This window comes from Lobosporangium transversale, assembly GCF_002105155.1.
Source record: "Lobosporangium transversale strain NRRL 3116 chromosome Unknown BCR41scaffold_11, whole genome shotgun sequence".
Taxonomy (NCBI): Eukaryota; Fungi; Mortierellomycota; class Mortierellomycetes; order Mortierellales; family Mortierellaceae; genus Lobosporangium; species Lobosporangium transversale.
In genome coordinates, this window is record NW_019028989.1 from 839,514 (window position 1) to 855,136 (window position 15,623).

The 15,623-nt window shown below is 43.8% G+C and overlaps 4 protein-coding genes across 4 annotated transcripts; 1 reads left to right on the forward strand and 3 right to left on the reverse strand.

Moving 5' to 3' along the window:
* Window positions 1-316: 316 nt before the first annotated feature.
* Window positions 317-4,258, reverse strand: BCR41DRAFT_420862 (hypothetical protein; the record flags this gene model as incomplete). The annotated part of the gene is made up of 3 exons (XM_022029955.1): window positions 4,091-4,258; window positions 2,322-3,895; window positions 317-2,086 (listed from the first exon to the last, which is right to left on the reverse strand). The coding sequence occupies exons 1-3, from the start codon at window positions 4,155-4,157 to the stop codon at window positions 317-319; spliced, it is 3,411 nt and encodes a 1,136-aa protein (XP_021883212.1). The 5' UTR covers window positions 4,158-4,258.
* Window positions 4,259-7,381: 3,123 nt separating this feature from the next.
* BCR41DRAFT_350298 (Sucrase/ferredoxin-like-domain-containing protein) lies at window positions 7,382-8,267 on the forward strand. The gene has a single exon (XM_022023647.1). The coding sequence runs from the start codon at window positions 7,570-7,572 to the stop codon at window positions 8,257-8,259; it is 690 nt and encodes a 229-aa protein (XP_021883213.1). The 5' UTR covers window positions 7,382-7,569; the 3' UTR covers window positions 8,260-8,267.
* A 210-nt stretch (window positions 8,268-8,477) lies between these two features.
* Window positions 8,478-9,979, reverse strand: BCR41DRAFT_334595 (GAMM1 protein; the record flags this gene model as incomplete). Its single annotated transcript, XM_022021940.1, has 4 exons — window positions 9,878-9,979; window positions 9,645-9,732; window positions 9,316-9,487; window positions 8,478-9,174 (listed from the first exon to the last, which is right to left on the reverse strand). The coding sequence occupies exons 1-4, from the start codon at window positions 9,965-9,967 to the stop codon at window positions 8,478-8,480; spliced, it is 1,047 nt and encodes a 348-aa protein (XP_021883214.1). The 5' UTR covers window positions 9,968-9,979.
* A 2,856-nt stretch (window positions 9,980-12,835) lies between these two features.
* Window positions 12,836-15,453, reverse strand: BCR41DRAFT_303204 (P-loop containing nucleoside triphosphate hydrolase protein; the record flags this gene model as incomplete). The annotated part of the gene is made up of 5 exons (XM_022020701.1): window positions 12,836-13,759; window positions 13,856-13,918; window positions 14,020-14,617; window positions 14,728-14,956; window positions 15,072-15,453. Coding segments are annotated over 5 exons (2,196 nt in total), but the record flags the coding sequence as incomplete, so codon positions are not given.
* Between the last annotated feature and the right edge of the window lie 170 nt (window positions 15,454-15,623).

Sequence of the window (15,623 nt, forward strand, 5' to 3'; positions counted from 1 at the left end):
GTTTTTTTTTTTTTTTTTTTTTTTTTTTTTGGTTTTGCTCTGTATTGGCTCCTTTCGTCAAAAAACCTTTACTTTCAAAACACAATGTTCTGATTTGACAAAAAAAGAGAAGTGCGTATTAATAAAACTAGAAAAAAAAAAGGGGGGGGGGGGTCCTCCTTTCCCTCTCTCTGTTGGTATATAATAAAAAGATTCCATAGCGGAATTGTCATGGTATTTTTTTCCTCTCTTTGTTTCAACCTGTCTGCAACAGATTTTTCATTGAACAGAGCCTTAAAAAAGAAGGAGGGCTTTCTTTTTTTTTTTTTTTTTTTTTTTAAGACTCATAATAATAGCATTGAGTCTTTTCCAGAATGGCCTCTCGGATCTCGCCCCAACGTTCCCATGGCTTGCGCGTAGTTTCCCAATTTGACCCTGCATACATAATAATCGTCTGGAACTGTCGCTCGCTCAACAGTCCCTCATGATCCAAAAACCGTAGGATCATCTCTTTGATCTCCCATGGCAGTCCCGCAAGAGTCCCTCGAGGGCTTGGACTATTGATCTCCAAAGGGTACTGAAGCAGCAATTGGGACGGTTCTACTGTCTCAGCCTTGTCTATTGTGCTCATTTTTTCTTCTTGGTTACCTTCTACTCCTGACCCATTGTTCAAAGGATCCTGCAACTCATGTTCTGTGTCCAGGGTTGCAGGGGGGGTGGGCAATCCTGTTTGGATAGGTATCATTGCTGAAGATGATTCTTGATGAAGGGTCTCACTATCTTCAGTGTCAGTCAGGGTGCAAGTACTCGTAGCAGCAGTAGGGATCATGTAATCACCAGCATCTTTGGCAAACATCAGGATCCTGGCCTTCACTAGTATTTCAAAACATAATCTGTGAAGCCGGCTCGCTCGCTTGAAATTGAGACGAACATAGGTCTTGAGTGTTTTCAACGCCACTTTCATTTGAGCTCGTTCTTCCTCAATATCCCGTGCATTTCTGCCATTGCCTACTTCTGCTTGCCCTGCCCCTCCCCCTCCTAGTCCCTGCGCAAAAAAGCCTTGAGGCTGAGGATGCAAATAGCTCTGCAAAACTGGCATAGGAATGACTGGCGAAAACAATGGCTGATGTGCAGGAAAGATTGAGGAAGCATGTGTCGATCCCAATACTTCACCGACCTGTGCCTCTGTCGGGACCATGAATTCCAAGGGGTTGATATTAGCCAATGTCTCGGCTGTATTTTCGATGATATTGGATGACCCCTGAATCTGGTCTGGGAAATAGCCCTGAGCCTGAGGCTGAAGGTGCTGTTGCTGCTGATATTGACGTGAAGGAGGTGGTGACAGGTACTGCTGATGGTGGGTATCAGCTTCACTTGATTGAAAGAGCTCAGGATACAGTCCTCCACCTCCGCTGTGACTTGAAAGACCTGCATTCGGGTTGCCGTCCACATCTAGTCTCAAGACCAGTAATGTGGTATTCGTCCGCATGGCAGAAATCAAGGCTTCTAGTCCTGCACGGCTCAGTGCAACGTCGTTCTCGCTCAAATCAAGCTCTTCCAGGTGGTTGTTGAGACACAGACCCTGGCTAAGGGCCAAGATCCCCATATCACCAATGCAGTTACAGCCAAGATTCAAAACGCGCAAAGATACGTTGACACTCAGCTTGATGGCGAGTTTCAGAATACCTCCATCTGTCAGCTGACAGTCATAAAGATTGAGTGAAACAACAGGGCATTGATGTGACTTGAGAGCCTCTGCCAAGTACGGAACACCTACATCAGTGACTTTGGCGCCTCGAAGGTCTAGATGAGTGATCCTAGATTGAGGCAGGACCAAAATCTTACAAATATCAACACCTCCCGCAAACGACAAAGGATTGGCTTCCATGTTGATGTCTTTGAGAGGCAGATCACTTGACTCGAAAGCGGCCAAAATCGTGGAGGCTCCCCAATCCGAGATCTTGTTGAAGGATAAGTTGATATGAGTGATCTTTGTACTATGAATGATTTTCGCAATGGAAATACAGCCGACATCGTTGATATCGTTATTGCATAGATCGAGCCGCCGAATATTGCAAGGTTTGTCCTTCTCGAGCCTAACCATGATCTATATGGGTTTAAGAGACCGGAATCATAACCAAAAAAAAAAAAAAAAAAAAAAAAAGAGAGAGGGCAATTAATACATAAGAAAAACAACTGAGGCTAAAGAAACAGGATGACATTCAAAATCCTGCGCCGACACGATGAGTTATACAAATGCATATGCGTATATGTGTGTGTATGTCCATGTGTCTGTACGGGTATATCTAGCCATAGCCTCTCCATCGCACAAATTTTCTTACCTGCTGTAAAGAGTGGACAGCCTTGGGCCCGAGATGATTCTCGCTTAGATCCAACTCCACTAAAGACTGATTTTTATACAGTCCCGAAAGTTGAACAATCCCCTCAAAACCAAGCCGATTTCGGCCCAGATTTAGATACTGGATTCGACAGGCTCTATCTGCCATCAAGCCACCTACAGCCTGTGCACCCCATGTGCCCAGGTTAGTATCCCACAAATTCAGGTACACAATCCTGGAATAATAACGACTAAAGAAGATGTCATGAATACTAATGGGCGAAACCATGTTTCCAGCCAGATTCAGCGAAATATCCTCTCCATTTGGATGAGTAGATCGTCCCAGTAATGGATCATCCGCCTCAAAATTCCCCAATAGATTGCCCGTGCTCGTAGGTGGCGATAGGAACTGCTCTTCCTGTGTCTGTGCTTGATCTACCATGTTCTCATAATCCAGCTGTGATCCCATGTCGTTATGGTTGTTGTTATTCTTGTTAAAAGTCAACTCATCCTCATTGCTGATATTGTTTTTGGTATATTTGTTCATTTGGTTTCTAAAAAGTATAGTGCCTTTGCTGTCCATTTCAAGCCTCATTGCCTCCAATGCACTCGCATCGTTATCTCCATCAAACATGCTATCTCCCTCCTCTCGATTGTGCGTATGAGCACTCATTATGGTCGGCGTTGAGGAATGGACACTATAAATAGGACAATCCCCGTTGTGATCATGATGGGAAGTGCCTCGACAGCGTTTGGGGTTGTTGCTGTCGCAGAGAGGATCGTCCATGGTAATAGCTACATCCACTAGGTCTCCATATAGACTACCGTTGAGGATAATGAGAGCATCTGAGATACTAATGGGTGAGACATGATCGTCATACAGAATATATTTGGTCTCACTCGGAGGGAGGCACTCTTCGTCGTCGTCATCCATTTCGTCCTGCAAGGCATGTAGAGCCTCTTCATGTCCGTGTAGATCTAGGCCATCTTGCTCCAGTGTCAGCGAAATAGGTTGAGGAGCGGTCGCTGCTGCTGCCAGCGCAGTCGATTCAAGTGACAACATTTGTTCTTGAAAATACTGTGAAAACTGTGTAGAGTTCTCAATCGGGTTCGCCTCCATATTAGATGATGGGGTTGAATAGTCATGTAGTGGGTTTAATTCATCAGGGGGTTGTAGTGTTGCTGCAAGGACTGCCTCGATTTGTACTTCAGCTTCAGTGTCGACCTCCCCAAGGTCCTCGAGGTATAGCTGGAGCTGTAATTGTGTATGAAGTGCAAGGTCTTCATTGTATTGCCCAACCGAATTCTCGTCACATGATGGTATGATAGTAGCATCCTCCATCATATATTGCTGATGTTGCTGTTGTTGTGGTTGTGGTTGTGGTTGTGGTTGTGGTTGTGGTTGTGGTTGTGGTTGTGGCCCTAAGTTATAGTCTGGTTGTGATGATGAGGATGTAGCGGATGGCCAAAGGGGTAGGGTAAGCGTGGGCTTTGTTCCTGAGGTATTGCTGTTGAGAGTCGAGGATAGATTAGAATCATTACTATTGGATATGCTGGCTGTGTCTGTTACTGGTTCTGCTACCAAGGGTGAGGAGATATGCATCGTGATGATTGTAAGATAGTACGGGAAGAAGACCGAAAAGAAAAGAAAATGTGTGAGAAAAAATTACTAACCACTCAGGGATTGACAAAGACGCCGAGAAGAGCACTAAGGCGTCTTTATCTCTAACCAAATATGTCTTTGAAAAAGGGTTTAATATTTTATATATTTACCTCGCAAAGGGTCCTTTTCAGGCCCTAGTTCTGAAAGTGGGGAAGCGGCAATGTCAAGTGGCTCCATTGTGACATTCCCATCAACAGAATAACTTTTTAGTGAGATTCAAATGAGAAAAAGGAAGGTGAATGCTTTTTTTCTTTTTTTTTTTTCTATATATTTTTTACTTTTATTTATTGGTAGGATAAGCAAATGTTTATGAAGCTGAAGAGTAGAGGAGGAAAGAGGAAAAAATGGAGTGTGTTTGGTTTTGGTGAACGGTGCAGAAATGCTCCAGTAAATATGTGAGAAGAGAGGAATACATGTACTATACCGAAGAGAAACGTTGCAATGGAATATAGGAAAAAAAAAAAAGAAAAGAAAAGAAAAAAAAAAAGGGTTGCATCGACAATACAACGAATGCAGTTCTTGAGCCTTGAGCCCGTGTTTGTTTGTTTGTTTGTCTGACAGGTTGAGGTTGGCGTGTCTGGATATGAAAAGAGAAGATGGAAGATGGCACAGGGACAGAAGGGACAGAAGGGACAGAAGGGACAGAAATGAAATCGAGACACAAGCGGGACAAGACTGGGAAAGAGACCAAATAGAGGAAGTGAATGAGCCATTTTTGGACCCGTCTCGAATTGTCTTTTTCTCATCCTGCAATCTCGGTATAATTTTATGCGTGGGTCCCCAAATCAATCACATCATGTCCATGAGACCAATGACCCAATGACCCAAATGAGCCGAATGACAAATGGACTTTATTTTTATTTGTCTAGGCGCAGACAGATACTACATAGGGGGATGAGCATTGGAGAGATAGCGAGATAGCGATATAGGGTAAGGAAGTCAGAAAAGCAGGGGGTGAGGTGGTTAGCTTAGTCTAACAAAAAGGAAAAACACCAAGAAGAACAGAACAGAGCATGGAGGTCAAAGGAGTAAAAAAGAGTAAGGAGAAGTAGATAAGGAAGTAAAAGGTGTCAAGAGAAGTATATAAACGCGTCGATCAAGACGTTTGACATGCAAAAATTGAACATCACTTTTATACATTTCACAAATAAAGAGATTGCGAGGTGTATCAGGAGGACTAAAAAACGACTTTTGGACTTGGCCATTACAAACATCCAGTCGATCGGGTAAATAAATGCAGAGAATCAATCCCTCAGGGTTGAGCATACATACACCTGTACACGCGAAGGTGTGAGCACTGTCCCTATCTAAAAAAAACACGCACACACAGGGTGCAGGTCTTGCATTGGGGGCATCGACACACGTGGCGAAAATGGTCTAGTCCTAACAGGTTTATATTTATACATATTACAAATGAAGCGCACATTGGTGGCACCAGAATGCCGGTATTGTGGATTAGTGTGAGGCTTGTGTTTGTGGCTTGGAACAAAAACCGTTGCTAGTGAAAACCGTTACTAATTGCACATGGGTAAACCTGCCAGGGGAAAAACTAAAAAAAAAAAAAAAAAAAAAAAATTGGGCGTAGAGTGTTGTATTATGCATGATGACAGGGATAAAAACACTTGGCAACTTTTTTAGAAGGGAATGCGTAGTAGGAGCTAAAAAAAAAGGTGAACGAGGATCGATGAGAGGACGAGAGAATGATAGATACACCATAGCATTCGTGATTGACGTGAAGGTCAAATAACCTTGCAGAGATATTAAGAAATGAATGGGCTATGATCAAGGGAATAAAAAAAATGTGTAGTACTATGTAAAGAGGGGGAAAAGAATATGAAAGTGAGCTGAAAGGAATGTAAGAAGTTGAAAAGATAAAAAAAAGAGAGAGAGAAAGAAAAAAAAAGGTTACCAAATGGGGAATCCATTTTGCTGTGTTAAAAAAAAAAAAAAAAAAAAAAAGAACCATAGGTATGGGATATAGGAACATGGGGCATGGGGACATGGGGCATTGATGAGGGGGGAAACAATTATACACTGTGCATTTGTGCAAATGCAGGACTTGTGTGTGATCCAAATTGCGTAAAAAATGTTATCAGATTTTGTCTTTCTCTTCTTTTACCTTATCAGATGGGCATACATTCATTTATACGGGAAAGAGATTGTGAGAGATGGGCAGTAAAAAAGATAAAGATACTATACCCAGTTGGTACATGTTTACTATGAAAACAACAACAACAATAACAACCGCCAATTTCTTTTTAATACCAAGCTGGTCTAGCATATTGCCATGATCATGATCATGATCATGATAACAGGAAAAACTTCGTTTTGTGCTCAATTGACCTTCCATAACAAAGAGCACTTTTTTTTTTACTGTGGGAAATAAAAAGGATTGCCCAATGATGACACCTTTTTTCTAACCCATAAAATGAAAGCATCGTGGGATTATTTTTTTCCCTTTCACTTCTCTCCACCATTTCATTCCTTTCTCTGTATTCTCTCTGTTCTCTCCTTCAAACCTCGGCTTCCTTTCTTCTCATTGCCATTCCTTTTTATTCCATTCGTCTTTGCAAGCACATCTGTTCTCTTGGTAAAGAACCCCAACAACATAAAGTCACTGACCATCTCTTGGTTGCACAAACAGCTGTTTGACTGCACACAAGACCGAGAATAGGGAGGGCAGAAGAATGTTGTTCTTCTTCTCAAAAGGATATACAAGCAAAACAGCCATACTAACCTTTTTTTTTTTTTCCTTCATTTCAGGAATTGAGAAAGAATGATCATCACCGCTGCCATTGCCTTGAATATTGTCAAGGGCCTCGTCTTAAGACAATCGCCTGTCGTTGTAATACCTACGAACCTGGCCACACCAACTTCCGATCAACAGCAACAGCAACAGCAATCACAGCAGCCATCATCAGCAATATTATCAACACCGCCAGCACCAGCGCCACCATCACCACCACCACCACCACCACAAGAGTATGACCCCAACACACCATACATTACTCTCTCAGATTGTCATGCATGTCCAACTCCCTGCCCAGACCAGGATCACCTTCATTATCCTCCTTATCTCAAGATCGATCAAGAACTCCCCCTACTCAACTCTACGAAACCCTACAGCCGACATGTCCTCATCTCTACTGGCAAAGATGATTGGGAAGCCAGTATTGACGACGATAAGGATTCCCTTGCCCCTTATATGCAACAGGCTATCAATGAGGGACAACAACGTTTGAAAGAGGCCAATGGAGATCAAGACCTTCCTCGAATCGTCCTCACAAACTCCTCAAGAGTGTGTGAAGATTGGGAGGGACCGGGCTGGCAAGTCATTGTCTTGCCGGATCAGATCGTCGTCAACAATGTCACCCAAGATCAATGTCATGACTTTTTTGAGGCCTTCTTGAAGCCTCCAGTCGGATCTGTGGCTCTCAGTCGCCCACAACAGCAGCAACATCTGCATCAGAATGGCAGTGGCAATGGCAATGGCAATGGCAATAGCTCAAATGTTGTAGTCGATAAGGACTATGGTATAAATCGAGTCAGCAGTCTCAATGGGGTCAAAGGCGCCAATGGTGCTTATGCTATGAATGGTAACGATTATCAGAATGGAGGGGACAAGTCATCTTCTACCACTAAGACCGAACAGCGCAAAGAAGGATCACGTATAATCACAACCACTACGACCATCACCAAAACTTCATCCTCGACTGAGAACGGTCATGGTCATCAGAACATCAATGGTAACGGTAATGGTTATACGAATGGCAATAGCTATAGTAATGGTAATGCTCATCACTACCGTCACCAGAATGGCAATGGTCATCATCACTTCCATCACCACGCAGAAGAGACTGAAGAAGATAGGCGGGAAGTCACTGCGGGTAAGACGACATTCATCGCTCACAAATGGAAACCTAAAGCCGCATTGATGATTTGTTCACACCGTAAACGAGACAAGCGCTGTGGCGTTACTGCCCAGATCCTCAAGAAGGAGTTCACCCGTATCTTGAGATCTAGGGATATCTATGGCGATTGCGAAGATGATGTGGAGATCTGGCTCATCAGTCATATTGGAGGACACAAGTTCGCAGGCAATGTGATTGTGCATCGACGTGAAGGGGGGGGCATGGCTGTCTGGTACGGCCGTGTGGAGCCATGCCATGCTGAAGCCATTGTTGAAAGGACAATCATCAATGGCGAAGTTATCAAGGAGCTCCATCGTGGAAGCATGATTGGAAGCTTCAATTCATCTTGTAAAAAAATGGCTTGGTGAAGTAAAAGCAAAAAAAAAAAAAAAAAAAAAAAGCGCAGGGCGCACTCACGAAATTTTATCTTTTTTCGTCTTTCAACCTTCCTCCCATCATTATTTCTCATCCATGTAAAAGGGATCTCATAACCAAATAGTAGCATCAGTAATAATATCAATAATATAATCAAAAACAAATATTCATTTTATTGAATTTTAATATGCTTTTCTTTTTTTTTTTTTTTTTATGCTTCCAATGCTTTGACGGCCATCTCCAAGGCACCTTCTTTCGTCCTATTACCTCCAATGAAACCTCCCATGTGAACAAAGACAGAGTTTGGAATACCACTACGCTCACTCAATTCCTCATCCCTAAAACCTCTCCATTCTTGAGGCAATGCCTTACGGCATTCAAAGCTTTCGGGTGCAGTTGGCACACACTGAACGCGCCATTGACCATTATCGTCCGGATAAAGCACATACAGGGCCTTTTCCTCAATACAAAGTTCTTGTTCCAATAAGAACAAATGTTCTTTCCATGGACAAGGTTGTTCAAACACCAAGATCTTGCCCGAGGGATGAATATCCATCCGAGTGTCCAAAGCCTTCACTACCAGATCCCGAGCCGGTAACCAGGACAGACCCAAATAGCGAACTGCATCCGTAAAGTCTTGACCTGTCATCGCCACTGCCTTCATAAATTGTCCATCCTGATCCACATCCTTCTGATTCCACCAAGGATTCAGTCCTGCAACCCGTTGAGGTAAAGCTGTACCGACTCGATATTTGGGCTTGATCTCCTCTGGGTATTGCGAAATCCCATTATCACCTGCATCCAATGCTTCAATAAAGTTCTCATAGACTTTATTATATAACAGCTCTACTCTCGAGTCTGGCTCTTCAAGATTCAACAACGAGGCGATGATCTCTTTTCCAAAATGCCTTGATGCAACAACAGTAACGATGATGAAGTTGATAACAAAGGCAAACATGTGTTAGTCAATTGCAACGTTCCAGTCTGTTTGCTATTGGTACTGGTATTATTATTCATATTACTACTATTATTCATTATATATAACTCACTTGTATACGAGACCAGCACTGCTGAGCTTGGTATTAAATTTGCCGCCAAAGACCTCAGTGAATCCACGTTGATGATGATCGTATCGGTGTGTGCTAGGGTCATACACTCCACCTACATCCACAACAATATCGCAGGTGGCAAGCTTCGCTGGATCACGCGTGCGGATGAGTTCTAAAAAAAATAAAATAAAGTAAAATAAAATACAAAGAGAAAGAAAGCGGTGAAAATAAAAAGGAGGACATTAATTCCATATCTCTTGAAAGTTCATACGGGTGTTTTGAAGGAGAATGCTGAAAAAAAAAAAAAAAAAAAAAAAAAAGTCTAGTACCAGCTCCTCTAAATTGCTTAGTCTTCTGAAGCATATGAACAGCAAGCGCTTCATCGCAGTGAAAGTGTCCATTGTGAGTTCCAATAATCTGACGAAAAGATATTTAGGTGTGGATTCATGAATGGAGAAAATGATAATTAATAAATGGAACCTTTGGACCTAGACTCAGCAACACTTGAATACCTTGGTCTTTTTAGTCTTCACTGTTTTAAATCAATACAACGACACACTACCTTAGCCATTATGCCGGGGCGTTTGTACCTGAAGATGAAATGAGTTTTTAGAATGGATGAACGAAAAGAATGCTGAAAAAACGCAAGCATAGGAAAGTTTTTCTGTTGTCTAAGCACCGAACCACCAACATTAAAAAAAAAAAAAATCCGAGTTGTCCAAATTAAAAGCAGTCCTTTTTATTATTTTTTTTTTTTTTCAACTTGAATTTTTTAAGGCATGATGCTCGTTAATACGCAGCTCTGTCGCTAGTGCCTCGGGTCCCATAGTCTCCTCCAGTGGTTCAGTGAACGGACTCATCTTGCTTGTATCATCCATACGCACTGGGTGATACTTTACTTTCAATCCCGCACTTCCATATCCCCCTCCACTCTCTGTATTTGCCACCTTCACGTTGGGTGTGCCAGCTGCAGTTACCATACCTCCTTGGGCGTACAATGGAGATGTTTCTCTTCCTTGTCCCTGCCGGGCCTGATTTGGCTGTTCACTGGTATTTAAACTGCCTCTATTCATCCTTGGACTTGTTCCAGGAGAAACCATAGCTGATTGCCCATGCTCAACCTCCCCATTCTGTATCTGCCCTTGATGTCCTTGGTCACGCGTTGAATATTGACTTGACTCAGGCGTAGGTGAAGACATCACGAGGTCTGACATTCCTTCAGATTGCGACTGTGCTCCATGTCGATCACTCATGTATTGTTGCTGACTGATCGCCCGATTATCATCCCGTGGCGACATGGAGACTGTTCTCGGCTGAGATGACGTGTGGAGCCCAGACTGCGATACTTGCTGATGTTGTTGCTGGTGATGCTGTTGTGGTGATATTGGTAGTTGGTTATAGCGATAATGTTGAGAAGAATGGCTTGGGTGCTCTTGATGGCTTTGTGAACCATGACTTTGAGAGCCCTGACTCTGATGTTGAGAAATGCGATCATGACTTGACCTACTCGATGCCATAGAATTGTACGAGTTCTATATGTAAATCCAAGATGCAAAAACCCAGTAGAACGAATAGATTTATTAGAATGTCCGTACACAATACAACAGATGATAGAAAAGAAGATACTAAATGTTGTATTCCATTAACCTTGGCTTACATTATCTGCCCGCGAAAAATCTTGTTGGCCTCGAGACAAATCTTCTGCGCGTCCTTCATGATGAAGGTATGCTCGCTCTCGTTCTACATGTACTTCATGCCTTGGCCCATCCATCCGTCCATAACTTGAACGCTCATGATCTCGCTCACGGCCATAATGAGCGTCGCTGGTATGCGGCTCCATACCATAGTCCTGGCCGCCACGACTGCCAGTGCCTGTGTGGCTCGAGGAAGGCGTAAATCCACCACCACGTGTAGGAGCAACAGCCGGGCCATCGTCCCCTCTATAGCTGGGTTTGCGGGGCTGATAATTGCTGCTCTCTCGTGCACCGCTTGTCATCTGTCCTGAGGGTCCATGTTGCTGAGGCGCTCCCCGAGGATGATACCCCGCACCACCATAATCACGCTGTCTCTGGTTGTCTGGACGCCCGCCCGCTGGTCCTGAGCTAGCCATTGACCCAAGTTGTTGCTCCTTGGGCCTAGAGCTCATAAATTGTGGAGGAATCTGCGTTGTATATGCCTGGTGCTGATTATGACTATGGAGACTGTGGCCCGGCCGCCCGGAGCCTGCGTGCTTAGATGAAGCGTTTAGCTGTCCACTACCAGCCTGTACGTTAGTGTGGGCTGCAATTGGTCCCGGGGGGGCTCGCAGCGGCATATGAGTAGAAGACGATGTTGCAGGTCCGGGTGCAGCGTTCGCAGATGCTCCCCAGTGACTGTGGCGCCGTGAACTAGGCATGGCAGTAGCAGGCGGAGGATTCGTTCTCGGTGACTCTTTGGATATCAATGTTTTAATTGTTGAAACATACTCCTGCTTCTTCGCATCAGAGATGGTGGGGTCAAGTGTGATGGACCGACACCGTTCCTGCATGAACTGAACATTTCTTGACTCATGGCATTTGAAAGGTAAGTGATATGGCATCTGATTGCAAACAATGCATGCTCCAGGTGTAATGGTAGGAACAAACGCTTTACCAATGGACATGGAGCGAAGACTCTCTTGATACGCTGCACTACCAAGCCGTGCTGCTGCTGCGGTAAGGCTCTTTGCCGCCTTACCCTTGGGTAACTCTGAAGGTGTGATCTGTTTGTCGAGTAGAAACCTATCCAAAGTCGCCAGTGCAAGAGCCTTATAATTATCTGGATAGTTGCTGGTAGCGATTTGTTGTCTACGTTCCAACACTAGGGGTATATCTTGGCTCTCTGGACACCGGTCTCGATGGCTTCGATGGCACACCAAGCATGGCTGAGGCTTCCGTCCTGTCTTCTTATTGCTAGCGTCCAATGCAGAGATAGTTCGTGTTCCGGGCATTCCACCTACTCCAGAGTTCATCTGATAGGGTGACGAAGCTTGCATGCGCACTTTTTTAATCTTTCCGATTTGACTGGAAGCAGGACTGCCATCATGAGGACCAAAACCCTCTCGCCTGCCATCTTCATCCACGACTTCCATATCTCCAGGCTGCATAGGTGACTGACTCACGTCAACGGCTGCTTTACTTTTCTTGGCTCGTTTGGTCAGATCCAGTTCTCCCATAATGACAGTAGGATCCTCTTCAACCTCGGATTCAGCAGATTCCAAGTCAGTTCCGTCCATCTGTTGGTCAACATAATCCTCCTCCTCCTTAGATGGGATCTCCTTCCCTGCTTTGCGCTTCTTATTGGGCGGGCTCTCGTTGTTATTGCCGTTCTCGGCGTAGGACAGAACGGTTTTCCTTCGCGCTCCACGACCCAATAGCTCTTCTTCTTGAGCATAGGCCATAGCAAGGCGATCACGCAGTAAAGTCGACCAGAAGCCTTCCTCTTCATTCTCCGGTGGAGCATCAATGGGTATTTCTTCGTCCACAAGACCCTTGGTTTCCGTCCATACTTTTGCAAAGCCGAATCCGCTCACCTTAGTATCGCCATTGTCGTTCTCATTATGACTATGCTCAATCTTACTGCGGTCAAGCAATGCATCAAGAGCAGCGTCATCATACTTGACATCCTCGTTAGTCGAAGAATCCTCCTCAAAAAGCGCCTTAGCGCCAAATTTGAGAATACTCTCTACATCAACCGGGTCTAAATTGTCGTCTTCCATTCGCTCCACAATTAAATGATCCAGGATCATTTTTTTCTTCCCGATCTGCACAATTCGCTCTTCGGCAGAGTTGCGGGTCATGAACTTTAGGACCAAAACCTTATTCTTTTGCCCAATACGATGAGCGCGACTGAGAGCTTGCATATCTGCCTTAGGATTGAAATCAACGTCGTATATAATGATAGTATCGGCCGTTGCCAGGTTCACCCCCACACCTCCTGCACGAGTAGACAACAAAAAGACAAACACGTCCGATCCTGGAGCGTTAAATTTATCAATTCGTGCCTGACGATCAGCGCTACTTGTCCCTCCATCCAATCTGACAAAGTTGTAGTGTTCTCCATTGAGATAGTCTTCCAAGATGTCTAAAAGCCTTGTCATAGTTGAGAAAATTAGGACACGATGGCCATTCTGCTTCAATTTAGGCAGCATATTGTGAAGAAGCTCCAGCTTGCCTCCCGCTTCAATCAAACTCTTATGGACCAGCTCCGCAGTATCGAGATATCTTGGTTCAACGCCTTCAATCAGATATGGGTGATTTAAGCACTTGCGTAGCTCCATCAGGATGTTGTGCAATGATGCTTTGCGATTGCTAGCTGTTCCGCCTCGATTAGTGATGGACTGGAGTAATTTGTGGTTGCGCGCCAAGATCCCTTTGTAAATCTCCTTTTGAAGGGCAGACATACCCACAGGCACAATAACTTCACTCTAAATATTGAGTCAAACATAAGCGGAAAACCCCGATTAGAAAAGAGGTGTAGTAGTGTTAACGATAAAGATAAAATCTGCAGCCGAAAGAGGTACCTTTGGAGGAAGATCTTTAAGGACTTCATCTTTGGTACGGCGCAGGAAGAAGGGTTTCAATAGCTAGCGAGAGTAATAATACCAAATAAAGAAAAAGGTTATTCATTTGATATATTATGTACTGTTAGTCTCATCACAATCGATCAAAAAAGAGATTAACTTACACCATGCAGTTCTTCTACAGCGTTTTTGTCCAAGTTTTCATATTTCTTCTCCAGCTCGGTAACATCAGAGAATTTGACTGGGTCCAAGAAATTCATCAAACTGAACAACTCGCGGATATTGTTCTGCAAAGGCGTTCCTGTCAACAAAACTCGATTCTCAACAACTAGTTCATTGAGCTTGATAAACAGCATGCTGTTTTCATTCTTTAGACGCTGTCCCTCATCCACCACAAGACACTCCCAAGAGTTCTTCCGAAACCATATGCTATCAACGGGGTTCACAATCATCTCATATGTGGTGACCACCACATGGCACTTGAGATCGTGCGTTCCTCGGTGAAAGAGCTCGTATTCACGGACAACTGTACGAGAGGTCTGTGGGCCATAATAGGCAACCACACGCAGATCTGGCGACCATTTTGCAAACTCTCGCACCCAGTTGGTCAATGTCGAATTGGGAACTACGATCAAACATGGAAACGCTCGAAGTTCGTGAAATAGCGTTGTCACAAATGCCACCATTTGAATGGTTTTACCCAAACCCATTTCATCAGCCAGGATACTATTAACATTTTTCCAGTGATTGTAACGCAACCAGCTAGAGACATCATTTGAGACATTAAAAAAAAAAAAAAAAAAAAAAAAAAGTAAGTGATGGTTCGTCAATAAAAGATCATACTGCAAAATAGAGTTTGCTATAAAGCTTACTTGAGTCCATCCATTTGATAGTCCTTCAATGTGCCACCACTGATGTAAGCAGGCTGCTCCTTCAATTCTTCAAATGGTGCTTGATTTGATGGCCTAGGCTGAGGGCCTGAACGTCCCTTCTTCGCACGTGCAGGGATATCAATCTTCTGAGCTGCAACCCATTCCTTGAAAGCTTGCTTGAAAGTAGCATAGTGCGGACTATCTGGTTCATCTGGTTCATCCCAAGTAGCTATGGAAGATATTTAATAGTTTAAATAATAATAATAATAATAAAATTAGTATTGACTGATCAGGATCATTTTCTTACCATCGTCTTTCTAGCTCACTATCAAGTTATACCTCACCTTGATCATAATCCAATCCCCTCCATTTTACAAATACACTTTGAATATGATCAAGTGCATCCATATTATCGCCTCTACCATTATAGTCAGCGTCAAATACTACGTCCAGAACCTTTTCTACTTGTGTCCATTCTGGCTGTACTACATCTGAGATCTCTGATGGACCCTGAACCTTTTTCCAAAAAGACTTCATCTTCGCCGGTGCTACAACTTGACTGACCCAGTAGCTTGGAACCCAAGCTACTTTTCGATAAGACATGTTTTTCCATTTGACGAGAAGTTCACGTGTCGTGTTCGGCGGTTGGGGGAAAATGTTTCCATCCTTTGTGCTGATTTCAGTCGTTGTTGTGGTCTCAGGTTTGGTGGAACTAGCTGAAGCCATCTCTGCGTCACTACCTTGAGTTGTTGAGTCTGCTCTGCGAATCGGAACGTCCCTAAAGGCAAGAATCAAGTCTAGCTCTCTATCCCATTCAATACATTGGTGACACTTCCATTCTTTCCTGTAATACTTCACAATTTGTGCTCGGTCCGTGCTACTGGACATGGCTGACG

Coding starts and splice junctions, on each gene's coding strand:
- BCR41DRAFT_350298 (XM_022023647.1), top strand. CDS start 7,570: ATGAATGGTAACGATTATCAGAATGGAGGGGACAAGTCATCTTCTACC.